At 36.4% G+C, this 22,648-nt stretch overlaps 4 protein-coding genes across 4 annotated transcripts; all 4 read right to left on the bottom strand.

The window, feature by feature from the left end:
* Positions 1-3,766: 3,766 nt before the first annotated feature.
* LOC308692585 (gamma-crystallin M2-like) lies at positions 3,767-4,518 on the bottom strand (the record flags this gene model as incomplete). Its single annotated transcript, XM_081368722.1, has 2 exons — positions 4,276-4,518; positions 3,767-4,039 (listed from the first exon to the last, which is right to left on the bottom strand). The coding sequence occupies exons 1-2, from the start codon at positions 4,468-4,470 to the stop codon at positions 3,767-3,769; spliced, it is 468 nt and encodes a 155-aa protein (XP_081224848.1). The 5' UTR covers positions 4,471-4,518.
* A 9,198-nt stretch (positions 4,519-13,716) lies between these two features.
* LOC308692582 (gamma-crystallin M2-like) lies at positions 13,717-14,365 on the bottom strand (the record flags this gene model as incomplete). The annotated part of the gene is made up of 2 exons (XM_081368719.1): positions 14,123-14,365; positions 13,717-13,989 (listed from the first exon to the last, which is right to left on the bottom strand). Exons 1-2 carry the CDS (start codon positions 14,315-14,317, stop codon positions 13,717-13,719), a joined length of 468 nt encoding a protein of 155 aa, XP_081224845.1. The 5' UTR covers positions 14,318-14,365.
* A 3,378-nt stretch (positions 14,366-17,743) lies between these two features.
* Positions 17,744-18,606, bottom strand: LOC308692578 (gamma-crystallin M2-like; the record flags this gene model as incomplete). Its single annotated transcript, XM_081368715.1, has 3 exons — positions 17,744-18,016; positions 18,236-18,478; positions 18,595-18,606. The coding sequence occupies 3 exons, from the start codon at positions 18,604-18,606 to the stop codon at positions 17,744-17,746; spliced, it is 528 nt and encodes a 175-aa protein (XP_081224841.1).
* Positions 18,607-22,031: 3,425 nt separating this feature from the next.
* Positions 22,032-22,623, bottom strand: LOC308692581 (gamma-crystallin M2-like; the record flags this gene model as incomplete). The annotated part of the gene is made up of 2 exons (XM_081368718.1): positions 22,381-22,623; positions 22,032-22,304 (listed from the first exon to the last, which is right to left on the bottom strand). The coding sequence occupies exons 1-2, from the start codon at positions 22,573-22,575 to the stop codon at positions 22,032-22,034; spliced, it is 468 nt and encodes a 155-aa protein (XP_081224844.1). The 5' UTR covers positions 22,576-22,623.
* Between the last annotated feature and the right edge of the window lie 25 nt (positions 22,624-22,648).

Here is a 22,648-nt window from a genome sequence, read left to right as displayed (position 1 = left end):
TTTCTTCACATTTCTTCTACATAAATGACCTATTTTAAATACACATTCATCTTTCCAGAGGTGAAGTATCCCTTTAAGTGAGTTGTGTAAATTTGAGAAATTACTTTTTCTAATTCTGTCAACACAGCTGTTTTAGTTTTAATGGACAAACATAAGAGCATTATTTAATTTGAACATAGTTATATTATTTGGACCAACAACAGCCATATTTCATTTTTTTGAGTGCACCCTTAAACCTAACCATACCACAAAACCTGTCCCTAACCTTTCATCCCACCGCAATAGGAGCAAAATTGTTTTGCAATACAACATGAACACAGTAAGTACATTGTAACTAACAATTTAAAAAAAAAAAAAAAATTGATGAAAGTACATAGTACAGTAGTTAAAGATACCTAATATAAAGTGTGACCCAGTTGTCAAATAAAAATGTTTGCACATTTCAATGTTTAACTCTCAATTCAGTGTATTTCTTTTTACATTACGTATTGTTTTAAGCAGTTTTGCAAAGAACAACAAACTTACTAGTACCCTAATGAACAAGTTAAAGGTTACACTATACTTTATACTTTTCAGTTATGAAATATAATGATGTGTTGAATCCTATTTTAATTGTTGTTTTAGGAAGATACATGGTTGCCATTAACCATGTATCCATGTGGGGTGTTTTTGTTTGTTACTGATGAGTGTGGAGTAATACCTTGTTTTTGCCTGAGAAAGAACTTCTTTGTAGTTCGTGACATGTTCTTTAAATGCTTCACGATGCACATTGAGACCAGATCTTCTGTATTGTCTCTTGAGCCTACGTTCTATGGTTTTCGTCCTGCGGAGCTCAGGGGTGAACCAGGGGCAGGGATGGGCAGTATTTCAGATACATGTATTTAAAATACGTATTTGAAATACAAAATACTATTGTGTATTTTGTATTTTAAAGCCTTTGGAAAAAATCAAATGTAATTTGTATTTAAATACATTTAAGATGAGCATTTTTGTATTTTCAAAAAACATAAAATACTTTTTGCCAGTCAACCTCTTTATCAGGGTATTGATTTTGTGCATCAACTAGTTCAGACATTCACTAGCTCAGCAATGGATCAGCGACTTTTTCTTTTCTTTTCTTTTCTTTTCTTTTCTTTTCTTTTCTTTTCTTTTCTTTTCTTTTCTTTTCTTTTCTTTTCTTTTATTTATAAGGCGAGAATGTCATGATCAATTCTACTTGTTGATTAAAGTTAAAATAGAGCATTATTCACTTCAGTTAACATGAAAGAATAAAAGAGCACAGAAAAGTGGGAAAATAGCGTAAGCCAATCAGTCTTGACCGGTTGTTGATTTTTATCAAATAGCTTGTCAAATGTGTTTAAAGCATTACTGCATGTTAGGACTGGAATATATGACACTACATATCATAGCGATGATATAAAGTTTGAATTGATGGAACTTTTTCTAAATCGTTTACATAGATGGGCCTATTTGTAGGGTAAGCAAATAGTGGGCAGGAATTATTGGAACGTTGGAGTGGAAAAAGAAGCACTGATGAATGATACACCACAAAAATCTTCAGCTTTTAGTTTTATTGTACATAAAAAATAATAATCAAAAAGGGGTAAATAGTGTCAAATGAATCTAAATTAATTCTAATTTTATATTTTAGATACACTTTCTAATTTTAATAAATTTAGAGAAAAAAATTAACTTTACATAAAATAAACATAAAATTACTTCAAAAGCATTGGACTACCTGCAGAAAAAAAAACCACCTCAAAAGAGTTTGAATTGAATCGTTAGATTAGGACAACCTGTAGCTGCGTGGACCCAGTCAACATGAAGTGAACACACTCAAAGGAGGTAGTATTCACTGGGATCGCTTTGACCAGGATGTCAGCATGATGGATAACAGCAAGTCCGCCACCACGGCCAAGGCTGCAAGGCTTCTGGATATAGCCATAACCTGGCGGAGTGGCATGGTTGAGAGTTATGAACTCTTGCTGGTTCTGCCATGTCTCAGCAAGACATCAAAAATCCAGTGATTTTTCCAAGATGAGGTCATGGATAAGGAGGGCTATGTTATTTGAACGAATGTTAAGCAGCATGAATGATGTCCTGGTTAGTGCATTGTCAGGGATGACAGTGTTGTCCACACAGACCAAGGATCGCAGATTTGCATGTGATGGTCGGTAGGTCGCTGTACTTCAGTAGCAGGTGTCGTCTGATGGGTTGATGGTGTAGAAAAGTTTGCAGCGGTAAGCAGCGTTAGACAGCCTTGACAAATACAGCAAAACCGAGCAAAACAGCAATTATGATCTCGACACTGATGTCTGGGGTGACCAATGTGTTTAGGCTGGTTGTAGAGCATAAAATCCATAAAAATGTCGGTTAGATCGGAGATGAGAAGCGGCGACAAACACGCCAGCGTCCTCTCAGCCCCCGGAAATGTCTTATGATAATCTTTTATCAGGCTATGAGAGCTTAAGTAGATACACCATTACTGTCTGGTTTGGTAATCTGTCTGTGCAGCTGAGAACTAAACTGTTCCGGATGATTCACACTGCTTGGAAAAGTATTGGTGTTAAAGAACAGACATCATTGCAGACTATTTATGAACTACTTTAAGAGAAGCTTATAAGATTGTCTGATCCATCCCATGTTTTGTATACAGAGTATGAGTTGCTGCCTTCTGGGAGGAGATTTAGAGATCCTTGTTACAGATGGAATAGATTTAAAAACTAATTTATTCCTGTGTCTATAAAACTGCTTTTTTTCATATTGCTGTGTTATTTCTGTTGTTATGGTTCGTTTTATTATTGTTTGAGTTTCTTGATTATTATGTGTTAATTGTGAGCTGACTGCAGCATGGGTGATGACCCAAGACAAATTTCCCCATGTGGGATAATAAAGTTTTACCTTACCTTACCTTACCTCACCTTACCTCACCTTACCTTACCTTACCTTACCTTACCTTACCTTACCTTACCTTACCTTACCTTACCTTACCTTACCTTACCTTACCTGTTGCATCGTTGTTTACTTGATCTTTTGTTCTCTCAGATCTATAATTGTGGGAACAGATTTCAGATATAATCTGACACAAAGTTGTATAACTCAACTAGTTTTACTAGAACTTAGTGCTGAATTTGACACTGTAGATCATACAATTTCTTTGGACAAGGTTGACAATCTTGTCGACGTTTATGAATCATATATGTCAGATCACCACCACATTAAATGAGCTATTTGACTTAACACATGAAAAATGTATGGTGTGCCTCTTACAGTAGGGCACACCATCAATCTTTGGCCTTTGGGTGTCCTTGAACACGTTCTTTTTTAGATGATTTTTAGGAAACAAGGTATAAGCTTTTTTGTTGGTGAGGATCTGCTCTGTATTCAAAACCACATGAAATTTCAGTTTTTTATGTCGGTGGACTACATTCACTTCTAACAAAGGGTACTACTAGTCATTTGACCAGGAGCTTTGATAAGTGTGCTATCCAAGTAAAGTATCTGTATCTATATGGTTCCACTGTTAAGACATGTTATTCTGCGAAAGAGCTGAGTAGCTTTTCATTTGAAATCCTAATATTAGCACAGGATGTATAAAAAAAAATACAGTAATTGATTATTCTTTTTCTTCTCTTAATTTGTTTTGCATCATGAGAACTTTGTTTGTTTGTCCATTACTCATGCAGATATTTATGGTATAATGATTTTCAAGACACAATGTTTAGTGTTCTCGTGAAATAGTTTTATTATTAGACACACTGGAATGCTAGTACCAAGAGTCCATGATACGCCTCATGCTCATGAATCTCATGCCACCCATATTGCTGAAGCTCCTGTACTCTCCAGGCCTGAAGTAGGACATCCTGCCTCTGTAGTGGGGCTGCTCATACATGAGCCAGTGGCCGTCCATCACATGACAGGACTGGCAGTGAGACATGCGGTAACGGTCCATGATGTTGTCACAGTCATCCATCATCTCGTACATCTGACCCATGAAGTTCTCCCTCTCGTAGATCCTCATTCTGTAGGATCCCCTGTGCTGTAGTGGAAGAGAAGTCCATTATTTTCAAGTTTGTCAGGCAGAATTAACATAAAATGTAAATATCTATCAAGAATTAGGTCTGTCTCAAATCACCATTCTTATAGGATCCTCGGTTCCTTTCAAACATTTTTCTCTAACCCCCAAAAACTACAATTAGTTCTCTGATTTATGCTTCTAAATAAATATGAATTAAAATATTTCATTTATTACAAATATTTCAATGTGGAGCTCACCATGGGGATCATACGGCAGGACCTGATGCAGTTGCTCATTCCAAACATAGACATGTAGTCAGCATACTCGCCCCTTTTAAAGAAATACTGATTTCCCATGTAGTTGGGATGATCATACATCATCCAGCATCCGCTCTCCACTCTGCAAGAGTGACAGCGACTCATGTAGGAGTGCATGTCAGCACAGTCGCCCATACAGTCGTAAGAGCGACCCTGGAAGTTCCTGTCCTCAAAAAAGGTGACCTGAAAAATAAAAGTTTTAGTGATTTAAAGTGAAATATACCAAATAAAACGCATACGAAGTTAAAATATGTGTAAATGGCAGCTGGAACAAGGTTTACCTTCATGGTTGTGCTGTCTGATCCTCAGTAGGAAAGGAGAAGCTGAAGCTGATTCTGGTTGTTGACTGACTGCTGTCACCTGTGCTTTTATAGTAGACCAAGACTAAAGACTACACAGCACCTATTGTTAGTCAATTCCTGACTGTGCAAGTTGGAATAGCGGCCATTCTAGCTAAATCTTGGTATGTAGATCATAGTGTTCACATTCTGTTAGGACAAAAGATCATAATTTTCTAACATTTACATTAGTCAAAAAGAATGTGAATCTGTAAAACACTTAAGTTAATCTAGGTTTATGTTAATCTTTGCATATATTAATATTTTAATTAAATTGAATAAATTAAGTTATATAAATTTATGTTAAGGGGTTATCAACAAACATTAACAATAGTTTATTTAATGAACAATTGTATGGTGTATTCATAAATTAGCAGTAATGTAGTAATGCTGAAAAAAAAGAAAAAAGCAGTAATGTAGTAATGCTGTTTCCCGAATAACAACATAACTCGCTGCTTAACTATCATAGTATGATGCATCGTTAATGAAATCAACTAGTCACGACTGTTTCCCGAAACCGTATTGTCGCAAAGTGGTTGTTCAAACACATTGGTTTATGACGTCACGCACGTGGTGGAGTAGCCTAATAACTTCTTTTAATGAATCTGTTTGAGATCGAATTAATGCTAGATGGTTTGCTATAAATTACAGACATGGCATCTGAGGACTATTTCTCATTTTTCTCAGTTATTTTGCTTTATTTCCAGATTCAGTCATAGGCTCGTTCTTACCTAGTAGAGCACGTTCGTACATGCGCACTCTTCAAAACGGTGCTTTAAATCTCTTGACAAACTAAAAGACGTAAATTACATTTGTATATATTCTAAATAAAAGACACAGATTGTACTGAATGTTAGCTTGCTTATTTTGTTTAAGATAAGGATTTATTAAGTCCACGTCATGCAAACTAGAAACTATGCTTCTAACCACAGGTCGAGAGCTGTCGTTCCAACTACACAACTTTGCGATGTTGTTTGCGAATGTTCGTTAGAACAATGGTTTCGGGAAACCACTGACTCGTTGAACTATGCTGATAACGACGGAACTTGCGAACATAGTTGGCTAGCGATGCTTTTGGGAAACGCACCCTAGATTCGGCAACTAGGCAGGCCCCACAATAAGATACTGTCACAGTTCTTAAGCCACAATAAGATATTATTGCGATTTTTAAATGTTTTGCGATATGCTGAGTATGTAAGGGATAATGTAGAGCGAGGCGGTTGTTATAGCGAATACAACCTGACAGGCTGATCAGGATTGTCAGGGTTGTATTCGCTATAACAACCGCCTCGCTCTACATTATCCAGCTTATTACATGGCTACCTACCAAATAAATCAATAATTTGACACAAAATATTGATTTAAAAAGGAGTTTATTGGTTTAAAAACGATTGTATTGCTTCCGCTAAAGAAAATAGTCCGTTCCATCTCTACGGTTAGAATCCTGCGTCCAGAGCAACGCTCTGTTTTTCATGGCAACGATGTGTTATACTTAGCAGCGGTCTGTTACCAAGAAATAACAGACCGCATTCTACATTAGAATTCAACCAAGCCATATAATAATGCAATATAATATATTGTGGTATATTGCGACTCCACATATGTATTTAAGACACGGTTCTCAGTCTGTTCATTTAACATCTTAGTATCCATCTCCTTTATCCTTTACTTGTCCACTGAGTTCCTTCCTGGTATTTTACATATTTTTTAATAGAATTTAGTTTTCAGCCCCACTTCATATCAAGTTTCTTTGACTATTATGGACTAATATTTAAATTAATCATTTGATACAGTGCACTTCTTGTGTACTTTTTTAGATCGGTAAGATTTTTTATGTTTTTAAAAGAAGTCTCTTCTGCTCATCAAGGCTGCATTTATTTGATAAAAAACAATAAAACAAAACAGTATTGTTGTGAAATATTATGACAATTTAAAATGACTGTTTTCTATTTTAAAGGGGGGGTGAAATGCTCATTTTCACTCAATCTCCTGTTAATCTTGAGTACCTATAGAGTAGTATTGCATCCTTCATATCTCCAAAAAGTCTTTAGTTTTATTATATTTATAAAAGAAAGATAGGCTGTACCGAGTCTTTCCGGAAAAAAACGAGCGGCTGGAGGCGGGCCGTGTGGGCGAAGCTAAAGCTGTGCTAACGCGCCGAGCCAGTAACAACACAGAGACAATAGAAGCAGTTTTACTCACCGAACCTTTATCATTGTGACTGCTCGATCCTTAAGCATTAGACGATCTGCAAATCCGTCGATCTGGGCTTTGTTTATAAAACAATCATCGTCGAAATGCAGGGAACAAAGAGTCTACACCTCCTTTTATGCTCAGGAAAAACAAACTCCATCCACTGGTGCCTTAACGCCGGGTTCTTTGGGAATCTGTGCAGGGTTGTCTTGCCCTGGCAACCAAAAACACACTTCTTTGGTGACATTGGCTTCCCAAAAGCCGGGCAGGGCGCTTTGATGGCGAACTGCTTTCGCTCTCTTGCTCTGGTCTACGAGTGCGCGCGCGCCCGCGATCTTACCGGAGAAGTGCCCTTAGGACCCATATAAGGAAATTCCATTACATCTGACGTCACACATACCCATACTCGAAAAAAACTTTCCGAAACTTGTGACAAACCGGAAGGACAATTTTTGGCACAGAAATACTATGGTGTCGTTCACACCAGACGCGGAGCGCCGCGGCCGGCCCACGCCCGACCCGCGCCGTGAAGCGCCAGTTTCGGCGTCTGGTCTATTTTTTGCGCGAGCCGCGAATGATCCGCGTCAATTCCGGCAGGAAGTCACACCAAGAAACACGAGACAATCCGGTCAATTGTCAAAATATAAGCAATTTTCAAAAATTAAAATAGCGCGAGTGACAAATGCGATCATATTTGTGTATCTAAACAGACTAGAAAGATGAAAACAAACAAAGAAAAAACACAACAAAATAGATTTAATAAATTTGAAGAGAGGATGTATATTTCAACAGTATATCTACACTACTACTGTCTACCATATTCTCTCTCTGGCTGCGTGTGTGTCTCGACAACGGATTAATAAAAGAAGTGTACAAACTTTTTGGTTACAGAAAAATGGTGTATTCATTTTATTAGGTTATTTACTTACCTATGATGTAAAAAATAGCTCTGAATAAACAACAACTGAGCAGAAGCGCTTGTCGACCGCCGCGGAGAATACGCGTCTGGTGTGAACAGGCAGGCGCCGGACCGCGCGTGATTTTCCGTTCCGCGTCGCTTCGGCGTCCGGTGTGAACCAAGTGTAACACACCCTTAAACCCATACCACAAAACCTGTCCCTAATCTTTCATCCCACCGCAATAGGAGCAAAATTGTTTTGCAATACAAAATGAACACAGTAAGTAGATTGTAACTAACTTTTTTGTTTTTTTATTTTTTGATGAAAGTACATAGTACAGTAGTTAAAGATGCCTAATATATAGTGCTGAATCATATTTTATTTGTTGTTTTAGGAAGATACATGGTTGTCATTAACCATGTAAAAGCATACAACTTGGATGCTACTGTATATGGTTCCGTGGTGTTATTCTTGTTGTAACAGCCTACACAGTTACGCAAGACAGTTTGATTTTCTGATATAACCCACTGTATGTAACAATAATGAATCAAGTAATGATGATACAGGCTTTTTTTTTTAGTATCCTTCCTCACCCTCTCTTAGCATGAGACACATTTTACTGCTGCTGCCACCTTTCTTGTCAATAGTGTTGTATTATGAACGAGCACACTGGCAGTGTAGATATGGCATTATAGACAGTTTTTTTTTTTTATTCTAATCATGAACAAAAGATTTGTTTTATCGCTTCCTTTACACACAGCTCACTACGCATGTCCAAGAGAAAAAAAAAAGAGAGAGAGATTCAACAGTACTGATTTGCTCATGATGTTAGTTTATTTATTTTCACAAACAGCTTTGTGAAACAACTTTGTTTTCACAAACAGATTGTATAATATTTGTATCATAAGTTTGGAGTTTATGGTAATATTATGCACAACACTTGCAATAATGAGCATGAATTTAGGCCTTAAAAAGTGTGGTGCCCGATACGATGTCCCTATGCAAAATATTGCAATACTCGTTGTATCAAATTCCCTCTCCCAGCTGCCTAAGCTTTTAAACGAGGCCTAAGTTTCTATTTTTTTCATGTGTTTGTTGTTTAATATTCAAAACTCTTGACTAAATGGATTTTTATTTTTATTATTATTATTATTCTTATTATTCTTATTCTTATTATTATTTTTTTGGGCATGCATTTTGGGATCTTGCTTACACTGTAGATTTTTAACTTATGTCCTTAGCTCTTCTCTATCCACAGAAGGGGCCTTGATTTGTGATAAGAGTAAAAGGGCAAAACCAAGTGCACAGTCAATCTAGAACACTAGGACTGTGGTTCATAACCAATTCCTGATTCTTCCTACCCCATGTTTTCCTCAACAAGCTTGTCCTGTACATCATAAATTTGAAAGACAGTTATTGATGATAGAGATAGTCTGTCAATATGTTCTAAAAAGTAAGAAGAAAATAATGGCATTAATCCTATATTTTGATTTGCATTTGCTCAAGACATCTGTTGGTCTATGTCCTCAATGTGTGATGTGTTGATGTGTTAATGTGAAAGCTTGGAAGTTTTAGATTCTAAATAACTTAAATATAGAAAATTGACTGTAGCACGTTCAAACACATTTCATGAGTAACTGATGACTTTGTTCATTATAAAGAATTCACACAGCTTGAACAAGACAAGATATAAGAGATTTTAGTCTGTCTCCAAAAAATTAGATGTTCAAAGGCATGTGTAGTAGGGCTGTCGCGATAGGTCAAGTCAAGTGAAGTCAAGTTTATTTATATAGCGCTTTTCACAACACAGGTTGTATCAAAGCAGCTTCACAGTAATAAATTAGAACAATACATCAATGTTTGTTTCAAGTGGAACGTCTACGTTCGGTAATGCTGATCAATAGTATCGTTGATTGATTAATTAAATTAAATATCCCCAAATATCCCCAACTGAGCAAGCCAAAGGCAACAGTGGCAAGGAACCGAAAAACTCCATCAGGTGACCTAATGGAGAAAAAAAAAAAACCTTGGGAGAACCCGGGCTCAGTCGGGGGCTAGTTCTCCTCTGGCGTTTATGAACTAGACGTCGGATTTAACTGTAGGATTAAAAGTATTATATGAATGCCTGGCTGAAGAGATGCGTCTTTAATCTAGTTTTAAACTGGGAGAGCGAGTCTGAGCAACGAACAGTATCCGGAAGACTATTCCAGAGTTTTGGTGCTAAATGTGAAAATGCTCTCCCTCCTTTGGTGGACCTAGATATCCTAGGTATGACCAAAAGCCTCGAATTTAGTGACCTTAAAGAGCGCGATGGATTATAGGGCGATAGAAGATCCGTTAAATAGACTAGAGCTAAGCCGTTTAGGGCTTTATAAGTCAGTAGCAATACCTTGTAATTAATACGGGACTTTATAGGTAACCAATGTAGGGATGATAAAATCGGTGTTATATGATCATATTTTCTTGATCTAGTTAGAACTCTAGCGGCGGCATTTTGGACTAACTGTAGCTTGTTTATTGAGGATGCAGGACAACCGGCTAATAACGCATTACAGTAATCTAGTCTCGAGGTCATGAATGCATGAACTAACTTTTCTGCGTCAGAAACTGATTGCATATTACGTAGCTTAGCAATGTTTCTAAGGTGGAAAAAGGCTGTTCTTGTAACATATGAAATATGATTTTCAAAAGACAGGTTGCAGTCTAATATAACACCCAGGTCTTTTACTGTAGAGGATGAAGTAACAGGACATCCTACTATGTTAAAGTTGTATTGTGAGAGGTTTTGTGGGTGGTTTTTTGAACCGATAAGTAGTACCTCTGTCTTGTCTGGATTTAATAAAAGAAAATTATGCGACATCCAATCTTTTATATCTTTAACACACTCTGTCAATTTGGATAATTTAGCGTTTTCATCTGGCCGTGATGAAATATAGATTTGAGTGTCATCAGCATAACAATGGAAACTAATTCCATGTTTCCTTATAATATTTCCAAGTGGTAGCATATATATTGAGAATAATAGAGGGACTAACACAGATCCCTGCGGCACTCCATAGTTTACTGGAGTTATGATAGATTTTTCTCCATTTAAATAAACAAAATGGTAGCGGTCAGATAAATACGATCTAAACCAGCTTAATGCTTGTCCTTGAACACCAGTATAATTTTGTAGTCGATCTAAGAGTATTGTACGATCTATAGTATCGAACGCAGCACTAAGATCAAGTAAAACTAATATTGAGATACAGCCTTGGTCAGAAGCTAAAAGTAAATCATTTGTGATTTTAACGAGCGCAGTTTCAGTGCTATGATGCGGCCTGAATCCAGACTGAAACTTTTCATAGACGTCATTTTCTTGTAAGAAAGAGCCCAGTTGAGCGGACACAACTTTTTCTAGTATTTTAGACATAAAAGGTAGATTTGAAATGGGTCTATAATTTACTAGATTATTCGGATCTAATTGTGGTTTCTTAATGAGAGGTTTTATAACTGCCAGTTTAAATGTTTTTGGAACATAACCTAAAGATAAAGACGAGTTAATAATATTGAGGAGAGGCTCTTCCACTACAGGTAACACTTCTTTCAATAGTTTAGTTGGTATGGGATCTAATAAACATGTTGTTGTTTTAGATGAAGTAAAAAGTTTATTTAACTCTTTTTGTTCTATAGTTGTGAAGCACTGTAATTGTTCTTGCGGCGTGATAATTGAGGCTGAATTATAAGGCGCGATTGAGGATTGAACGTTTACAATTGTGGTTCTGATGTTTTCTATTTTCTCAGTGAAGAACTTCATGAAATCATTACTACTAAACTGTAATGGAATATTTTGTTCAGGAGACATCTGTTTATTTGTTAGTCTCGCCACGGTGTTAAATAAGAACTTAGGATTGTTATGGTTGTTTTCTATTAGTTTGCGTAGATGCTCAGCCCTGGCCGCTTTTAGGGCCTTTTTATAACGTGACATACTGTCTTTCCATGCGATTCTAAAGACCTCTAAGTTGGTTTGTTTCCATTTACGCTCTAAATTACGGGTTTCTCTCTTTAGAACACGCGTAGTATTGTTGTACCATGGTGCTTTACTTTTCTCTCTGACCTTTTTTAATCTAATGGGCGCAACAATATCCAATGATCCAGAGAGAATGGTGCTCATAGTGCTAGTTAATTCCTCAAGTTCATCTGTTTGTTTGGGTTCACTGAGCAGCTGAGACAGATCCGATAAGCTGTTTGAAAAATTATCTATGGTGGATGGAAGGATTGTTCTGCCTAATCGATAACGTGGCGCAGCATGATATATTACAGGAGTACGTAATATGCAAGTTACCATGTAATGGTCAGTGACATCGTCACTTTGTGGAATGATATCTATATCGGTTGGATCGGTTCCATGTGATATAATTAAATCGAGTGTATGATTAAATCGATGAGTCGGTCCGGTAATGTTTTGCTTGACCCCAAAGGAGTTTAATAAATCTGTAAACGCAGCCCCTAACGCATCATTTTGATTATCTACATGGATATTAAAGTCTCCAACAATTAATGCTTTATCGAAGTTAACTAATAGGTCTGAGAGAAAATCTGCAAACTCTTTTAGGAAATCAGCGTAAGGCCCAGGCGGTCTATATACGGTAGCCAAGGCTAGAGATAATAGGGATGTTTTTCGAACATCTAAGAGCGTAACATTTAGTACAAGTACTTCAAATGAAATAAACTTATAACCCGTTTTCTGAGTAACATTGAGATAACCGCAATATCGCAGTACCGCGCTACTGACAAGCCAACCGCAGAGGAATTCAAGTAACCGCAGCAACCGCGGTATTCACGTGTTTTCTTTTTTCATAAGGCTATACCCTTTTTGTTTTGAATTTCGTGCATGTGTATTGAATGTTAAATAAGTTAATAATGATAATAAGACGTGGTGATCATGGTTTTATCATAGTGATTTGTACAGAGGCTTCGTGAATGTGCACTTAAGCCTAACAGACAGTGAATGAGATAGATCGACTGAGCGCGTGCGATTACCTGCGTCTGTCTTTGAGGTCAAGTCATATTCGTGAAAAGGTTGCCGTGTCCAAGGAAAGTTGAATATTTGTCCTGTCATCCTTTTAACATTTAAAATAAAGGGTATTTACCATGAATGGCATCAGTGACAGCGCTGGTCAGCATCCACAGCGCAAGGAACTCGCGGTCGCGGGAAACAAAACTCAGTGAGTCACGCATTGAATCAATGCCGTTTATCTCTATTAAGTGAAGCTTCAGCGTACCCATGCGACGCATTGCTGGTCAGCTGAGCCTTGAAAAGTGGAGCTCAAAGTTAAAAATAATTAACCTTATTTCACTAACGCTACTATCTTTTAATGAATCAATCAGCGTTTTTGAACGTGTTGAATGAATGGTTTAATGACTCACTCAAAGACCGTCCGTTGCCGTAACAACTGCGCACTGAGTGACAGGCTTTCAATGCGCAGACAACCTGTTTAGTTTCGATTTATTGGTTACTGAAAATGTAGCCCATTCGTTTTTGTGCATGCTGACCACATCGTGACACTTATTTATATAGCAACAAATAAATCAAAATAAATTAATAAATGCGGTAAAACCGCATATCGTGCTATTGAGCCACTCAAAATTACCGCAAGGGAAAATCCTTCACCGCGACAGCCCTAATGTGTAGTCTTTAAACTGGTTGGACCTTACTGTATGCTTCAGCATGCAGAATGAACTTTCATTTAAAAGAGAGAAAGGGTTCACTTTTCTAGTCCCCAGTATGTCTTTATAGCAAGGGGCTTTTTTTAAGGGGGCAAGTGTGGCAGACTTGACAAAATGAAAAATTATTCACTTTTCTCTTAAGCTTGTTTTTTGTGGACTGCTCATGTAATAGTGGCATTCATTATTTTCAGAACACAATGTTTAGTGTTGTATAGAAACTATTTTATTGAAACATTTGAACACTAGTACCAAGAGTCCATGATACGCCTCATGCTCATGAATCTCATGCCACCCATATTGCTGAAGCTCCTGTACTCTCCAGGCCTGAAGTAGGACATCCTGCCTCTGTAGTGGGGCTGCTCATACATGAGCCAGTGGCCGTCCATCACATGACAGGACTGGCAGTGAGACATGCGGTAACGGTCCATGATGTTGTCACAGTCATCCATCATCTCGTACATCTGACCCATGAAGTTCTCCCTCTCATAGATCCTCATTCTGTAGGATCCCCTGTGCTGTTGTGGAAGATAAGTCAGTGTAATTTAAGTTTATCAGCCAGAAAATTAATTTTCTCACAAGATTTTTTTAGTCACAGCCAAAAAAATAAAAACATATATATATATATATGAACTTTAATTTTGAGCTCACCATGGGGATCATACGGCAGGACCTGATGCAGTTGCTCATTCCAAACATAGACATGTAATCAGCATACTCGCCCCTTTTAAAGAAATATCCATTTCCCATGTAGTTGGGATGATCATACATCATCCAGCATCCACTCTCCACTCTGCAAGAGTGACAGCGACTCAGGTAGGAGGAGAAGTCACCACTGTCGCCCATACAGTCGTAAGAGCGACCCTGGAAGTTCCTGTCCTCAAAAAAGGTGACCTGAAAAATAAAAGTTTTAGTGATTTAAAATGAAATATACCAAGTTAAAATATGTGTAAATGGCAGCTGGAACAAGGTTTACCTTCATGGTTGCGCTGTCTGATCCTCAGTAGTTCCACAAAGGAGAAGCTGAAGCTGATTCTGGTTGTTGACTGACTGCTGTCACCCGTACCTTTATACTAGACCAAGACTAAAGACTACACAGCACCTATTGTTAGCCAATTCCTGACTGTGCAAGTTGGAATAGAGGCCATTCTAGCTAAAGCTTGGTATGTAGATCTTAGTACTTTTAAAGTTTGTTTAAACATTTTTAGTACTCTGTACTGGTAACATAATTACAGCCAAGCACAACGTATAACCAAATATAGTGACCTATGGTGTAGTTTTATAAAATACAATACTTGTAAACAATAAAAATTATTGCCTTATAGTGTGTATTTATTGTCTTGTTGAATATTATAGACTTTAAACTTTAAATATTATGGCTATTCTTACTTTTTCACTTCCAAAAAGCATGCCTTTTACAGTGTTTTACAGTAATTATACGTTTCCTGGCAAATCCATTATTATTATTATTATTATTATTATTACTGTATTTTGAAAAGTCATATACAGTGAGTCTTTCCTAATTTCTGCCTTAAAGATGTTACTGAACAATCCTACCTTAACAACTTTGTCTGCCTATACCATTTCTTTGGCTATTCTAACGCAAGTCTAAAGAGGATATGTGTGTTTGTATAATTTTCATGAAATTGTGTACATAAAATTATCCTAAAACTAAAATAAAATGTTGTTGCCGAGTCATTCATATCAATTACACAAGGTACCCAAACAGAATATTTTTTTTTTTAAGTACATTCTAAGAAGTTCATGCTTTGTATTAAACTTTGTGTTAAACCTTATTGTCAATGCCAACTAAACATATTTCACATCAATATGAACACTTAAATTAGCTCTAATATAAATTACTGTTACTAACCTAACATTTCATTTATGTACTGATTCATTGTTTGTATTATGTACTGATTCACTGGCCATTATAGTGTCAGAAGTAGTAACTAAAGAGTTCTCAGTGCCGTAGTGAATATGTTGTAGAAACGTTAGGACAAGTTCTGTTTTACTTACACTATATTTCAGTTGTAATTGTTATGAAACAAGGCCTTTCTCTTTTAAGCTGACTGTGAGAAGCATTTATTTAATGTTTATTTGCAGTCTCTGTAGATTTAATCACATTACTGCAGCTAAACATGCTGTAATTGTAATTGTAATGGGGTAGAAGGTGTAGGACTACAAATTAGATGAACTACAGTACAAACCCCATGAGTCAAGACACTATAAAAAGAAATCAAACTTTGTGGGCGTCCTCTTTGTGATACCATGTGCTAAGCAGGAAAAGCTGTGTGGTGTTTTTCAAGGCAATAGCAGATGAAACGACCAGTTGATTAATCAGCAGCATATAACTGAATTGTGAAGTGTCCTTATGGGAATTGTGTTGATTGGAGCCTCAGAGAATTAAGCAAATATATTTAAAAATACAGATGATGTGTGATTGCCATTTACTTTTATTAAAAGCATTTGTGGCTTAATGGGTGTCTGAAGAGAGGACTTTAATGTTGAATTGGGTCTCTTGTGTTGAAGTGGCAAAGTGATTTAATTTGTGAGAATGTGTTTTGTTTTGTCTTGGACCTACACATGACAGTGAGGTTCCCATTTTCTTATGGTTTACTCTGTTATGGTGGGGGAACAATTTGTAGTGGTTTGATTTGAGCTTGGAGTGAAATTGTGTTTGTTTTATTTGTGATTGAGTGTGCTCTTATTTGCAGAGCAGATGCCATTGATACGATCGGGAACCCTGTTGTCTCTAACGGTTAAAATTTTGGTTTTGTTTTTTGTTTTGTTTCTTTACCATTTTTGATTACCCATTGTGCTACATTTGAATGTTGTAGAATAAACCGTTTTGCAAAGAAACACACTGTGGATGTTGCCCTCTTTTGAGATGATGGGGTTACATAATGTTAATAATTCCAGCCCTCATAAGAATATTTGAAGACCTACACGGAATCATGAAGCTCACATTTTTATTAGTCTTTGCTGTCTATCAGTATTATGCTTTGTTTATTTTGATAGCCTACAGGGATATGTCTTTGAACTACATATAGTGCAGGAGCAGTTCTAATAACAAAAGTGTGTGTGTGTACTGGTTTTACCACATTTACATTGAGGACTAAATGTCTTCTTTAGCTTAGTATAAAAATCATTGTGCATGTGGAAAGCCTTCATCTTCTATGAAAGTCTTCACCTACCAATGTGTGTGTTCTTGTATACATGGTTTGAGAACACAGATGTGTATCATGATATGGGTTCCTGTGTGACATGAACAAAGAATAAACAGCTGGAATTTTATTAGCTAACATTAATAAAGATTAACACATACTGCAACAAATGCATTGCTCATTGTTAACATGATTTATTTGACATTTAACATTCTCATTTGTTAACATGATTTAATGTATTCACTAACATGGACTATGTTAGTGAATACATTAAATCATGTTAACAATTGAGACTTTATTGTAAAGTGTTACCGTTTTCTGTGATGGGTAGGTTTAGGATTAGGATATTGAATATACAGTATGTACAGTATAAAATCATTAGGTCTATGGAATGTCCCCATAAAATATGAAAACCTTTTTTCAAACCTTTTTGCACAGGATTTTGTCACAAGTACATGTACCTGTATGTACACAAATACACTGTATATACAGTATGAAGGCATAATTGTTGTACAATTGATGAACTAGTTATTGAATTGAACTGACTTGAGCTCAATACTGGATTGAGCTGCTTTACAGTTGATATGGGTGACAGCTTATATGTATATTTAGTATATTGTTTAAAATAAGTAGAAATGCAAGGGTGAAAATTGTATTTGTTTCTCATTGAGTTTTGATTAATTTATGTATAAGTGTTTTCACACATGATTGTTGGGTGTAGGTAATGATTGTAGCATTGAAATGGCAGTGTTTTTTAAATGAAACTAGCTGCTAGTTTTGAGTGATTTGTCTAATGTCGAAAACTGTGTTTAAAAAAAAAAACTTAAATTTTTTTTTATAAAACAATCATATTTTAAAGGTAAAGATCCGTGATAGACTCATTCTCATAGATCTCATATCAGTCATTCTCATATACCTGAAACTCTTGTACTGCCTTGTATACTGCCCTTGTGATGCCTAATAATTATAAAATAAAGTATCCATGAAAAGTGTATTAGCATTCAACAAGTAAATAGATAATTTTTTTTTTTTTTTGTGATATACTCATTTTCATGACACAATGTTTACTTTTGTATAGAAAGTATTTTATTGAAACATTAAATCTCTAGTAATAGGAGTCCATGATGCGCCTCATGCTCATGAATCTCATGCCACCCATATTGCTGAAGCTCCTGTACTCTCCAGGCCTGAAGTAGGACATCCTGCCTCTGTAGTGGGGCTGCTCATACATGAGCCAGTGGCCGTCCATCACATGACAGGACTGGCAGTGAGACATGCGGTAACGGTCCATGATGTTGTCACAGTCATCCATCATCTCATACATCTGACCCATGAAGTTCTCCCTCTCGTAGATCCTCATTCTGTAGGAGCCTTTGTACTGTAGTGGAAGAGAAGTTATTTTTCTTTAATTTTTTGTTGGTCCCAATTTGAGATCAAATGTAACCAAATCTATGACAAGATTAGAAATAAATCAAAACCAACACCATGTTTCTGAATAAATCAATCATTAACTCTAAATTGAACATTCCTTTAAGACAATTGTCCAAAGTGAATTTTTCAAATTCCAAACACGTAAAACAATTTTCATGGAACTCACCATGGGGATCATACGGCAGGACCTGATGCAGTTGCTCATTCCAAACATAGGCATGTAATCAGCATACTCGCCCTTCTTGAAGAAATACTGATTTCCCATGTAGTTGGGATGATCATACATCATCCAGCATCCGCTCTCCACTCTGCAAGAGTGACAGCGGTTCATGTGGGAGGAGAAGTCACCACAGTCACCCATACACTCATAAGAGCGACCCTGGAAGTTCCTGTCCTCGTAGAAGATGACCTGAAAATTTCAAGTTATTCTTTTAGTGGTTTATAGCTGTATCTGTGAAATTAAAGTATTACTATTAATGTGAATTACATTAAATTTAAATTGTTGCTGGAATTAACTTCAATTACCTTGCCCATCATGGTTGCGCTGTCTGATCCTCAGTAGTTCCACAAAGGAGAAGCTGAAGCTGATTCTGGTTGTTGACTGACTGCTATCACCCGTGCTTTTATACTAGACCAAGGCTAAAGAGTACACCCTGTCTATTGTCTGTCAATTCCTGACTGTGCAAGTTCAAATAGACTCTATTATAACTAAAGCTTATTATGTAGATCTTAAAACTCTCATTTGTCAGGATTCTAGCATTTCTTTTTTTATATAAAAAGAAAGAATTTGAAACTTGTATTAGGCTAATGTCTTCATGTTCTACAGCGGAATCAAAAGTAGTATAATAATTAGTCAAATATCTAGTGACATTTTTGTTTGACAAAATGTTTATTCTTCTACATGGTTTTGCATTCAGTGAAGTCAAGCTCTTCCTTTTTGTTTAAATTTTACTGTGAGATATAAAAAAATATAAAATATTTTGTAGCCTACTACATTTAAAATAATTTCTAACTACTGCAACTCCCCTCAGGTCACAAGATAAACAATTTTGGTATTTCATTTGCTTTATACCGCAGAGAATTTGCTGTTAGTGTCTTGTATAGCCTTTTTAAAAATGTTTTTTTTTTTTTTTTTTTTTTTAATTTGAAATTATTTTGGTTGACAGTTGATAGCTTTGACTCAATGGGAGAAACTACAAATTTGGTTTTCACATAGTGGTGTGCCAGATTTTAATGAAGAAACTTATGAAATACTTTTTTTTTAATAGTATTTTATTTCTTGTTTTTCAGGTTCCCATTCATTTTCATGGTATGGAAAACAGCAACCAGGAGTTTTGGCACAAAACCTCCTTCTGTGTGCCACACAAGAAAGAAAAATGCATTATTTTGGAATAACATGAGCTTGAGTAAATAATGACAAAATTATATATTCTTTTATCTGTATAGGTTGCACAATTTACTCAAACAAGTTTCATATTTGGACTGTGATTTGATAGCAATGAGAGAGTAAAGAGAGCGTAAGCGGGAAATGTTGGACCTACAGTTTATTGACAGTCAATAAATGTAAATTAAATGAAGGATGTTTCTGTGTGCCAAATGAGAAAATTAAATATCTGGTGTTGCATAAAAATGAGCACATAACCATAAATCATGTAAGCCAACTGACTACATTATTTAAAAATCTATTTGTGACATGATTTACAAATAAAATTGGCACTACAATCTCTCTGCTCTCTGCTGTAATGTGAGATAATAAATGTCATGTTCAAGGTTGCAGTGCCCTGTTGGTTTTAAAATATATTTTTAAAAAGACATTCCTGATCACAGGGCTGTGGATTTAATGTTGCACAGCCAATATAGTGATTTTAAAACTGGATGATATTTAACATTTGAGAGTCTTTGAAGAACTTACCTATAAAATGTTGCTGGCTATCTAGTGGTCGACCAATACATCGCCAAGGCATATCAGCCAATATTTGGAGATTTTTAATTATCGCATTGGTCGATACTTTTTTCTGTTAGGTCAATTTGTCTGAAGCAGGGTTTTATATTGAAAGCGGTGAAAACGCCAGCGCTTTGGTGAATCCAGCTATAGCCTGCATATTTGATGCACACATGGTCAGTCGGTGCAAATTGGATGCAGGTGGGAGTTACTGGAGATGCACAATTGACAAACATTAAAAGTTTGATTTCAAACTTTGCTGCAATATATTCAGTTGGCCACTATGTCGTAGGCTATGTATGTCATATTCACTGTGTGCCGTATGTAAAATTAGTACCACCTTGTCTTTTGGAGAAAAAAAAAAAAATTATTCCCAGTGTGCACAGACTAACCATGACTGCACTAATTAATCGAATTTTTTTTCTGTCATCAATCGCGATTAATCACACCTAACATTAACGTTTTTTAAATATATTTTATTGTAATACTTTCACATTGAATCTCCAAAATAATGTAGAAACAACATAAAGACAGTATTTTTAAAATATTTGTTTAATGGCATCTTTTTAGTAAGCACTATGAATAAAGGCCTGTATCACTGATACCAATACTGACACTGATGTCTCTATTAAATAGATTTTTTTTTTTCACCATTTTAGCCATTAATTATAGCCATTCAACATTACAGTATAATTGAACGTTCTCATTTTTAACATTTAAAAGGCTTTAAAAAATATAACAACTTTTAATTCAAGGGATCTTAAAACAATCTGCACATAAACCCATTGTAATAAATGCCACATTTAGCTGTGCTTTTAATATATCAGGGCTTAACATTAAAGTTTTTTCTACTGGCCCAGTTAATAAAAACAATAAAGAAAAAATAACTCTATAAAGGTATTGTTTTCATTGTTTTTGACCCATATAACCTTATAAACAGTGGTATCCTGAGGGCTTGTTTCAGGTGTTTGTCCACAGAGAGCTGCTTCACAGGCCAGTACAGATTTTTTTTTTTTTTTTTTTTTTTTTGTGCTTATTGTGCTTGAATGGTTTAATAGTGCATAAATGAATGATAGCGTGATCCATACTGTAGCACAGTCGAAGGATGACAGAAAAAAAATGGATGCTGTGTTAATTGTTTTAAATTATTTTAGTTAAAGGAGAACTCGGCAACTCTAGCGAACTCTAGTCACTTCTTCGCTGATTTTCCCTTTTGTTGTGCATGTTTTCCCCACGAGCTCCCCCTACAGCTGTGGGGGGGGGGGCGTATATTTCACAAAACAGTCGTAAAAAAACTCACTTGCGGCGGCCTCCTCCCCCTCTCTACCGCTGCTCATGTGCGTTTGTTATGATCGGAGCAAGCCAACTGTATTGTGTGGAGCTATGTCTACCGAGGTGGGTAATCTGGTAATACATCATGCGTGTGTGTTTATATTGAATTGCCATAAAGCAATTCGTGTTTCGCGCTCGCTCTCGTTCTCGTTCTCGCCTCTCACGAGACTTCCAATTTCTATCTTACCGGGACGGTAGTACAGAAGTTGCAAGGTTGGTTTTCCGCCTGGGAACGCTGGGGGGAGCTGGAAAAGTCACCAATATCACCAGAACAGGTTGTTTAACCATCCAAATGATTTCTAGACAGTTTTATTAAGTTAAAAAAGTTGCCAAGTTCTCCTTTAAAATTATTCATTTTAAAATGTTTCATTATCAAATTATTTAATATTTATTAAATATTAGGTAAAATAAATATACTTTTAATTTCAGCAGTAGTTATCTTTAAATAATGTTATATCATATACTGTATATCAACTTTACGTCGGCCATCGGCCACCCTGAAGATATCCACATTGACCATCAAAAAAATGTATATGGCTATCATCTTAAACAGTCTTTATTTTTAATAATCAGTGATAATCAATAATTTCATTCTTTTGCTGTGTATTTATTTGTGTAGAATGGAAGTGGAATTAATTTTCAAAGCACAATGTTAAGTGACAAATTATTTTATTAAAACATTGGAACACTAATACATGGAATCCATGATACGCCTCATGCTCATGAATCTCATGCCACCCATATTGCTGAAGCTCCTGTACTCTCCAGGCCTGAAGTAGGACATCCTGCCTCTGTAGTGGGGCTGCTCATACATGAGCCAGTGGCCGTCCATCACATGACAGGACTGGCAGTGAGACATGCGGTAACGGTCCATGACGTTGTCACAGTCATCCATCATCTCGTACATCTGACCCATGAAGTTCTCCCTCTCGTAGATCCTCATTCTGTAGGATCCCCTGTACTGTTATGGAAGAGAAGTCAGTTTAATTTAAGTGTATTAATAAAAACATAGATACATAAGCTTTAATTGAGCTCACCATGGGAATCATACGGCAGGATCTGATGCAGTTGCTCATTCCAAACATAGACATGTAATCAGCGTACTCGCCCTTCCTGAAGAAATACTGATTTCCCATGTAGTTGGGATGATCATACATCATCCAGCATCCGCTCTCCACTCTGCAAGAGTGACAGCGACTCAGGTAGGAGGAGAAGTCACCACAGTCGCTCATGCACTCATAAGAGCGACCCTGGAAGTTCCTGTCCTCGTAGAAAGTGACCTGAAAAATCAGCGTTATTGTTTTA

Source organism: Scardinius erythrophthalmus (genome assembly GCF_964197995.2).
Source record: "Scardinius erythrophthalmus genome assembly, chromosome: 6".
In the NCBI taxonomy this organism is placed as follows: domain Eukaryota; kingdom Metazoa; phylum Chordata; class Actinopteri; order Cypriniformes; family Leuciscidae; genus Scardinius; species Scardinius erythrophthalmus.
Note: the sequence above shows the minus strand (reverse complement) of the source record. Positions and strands in the feature narration are given on the sequence as shown.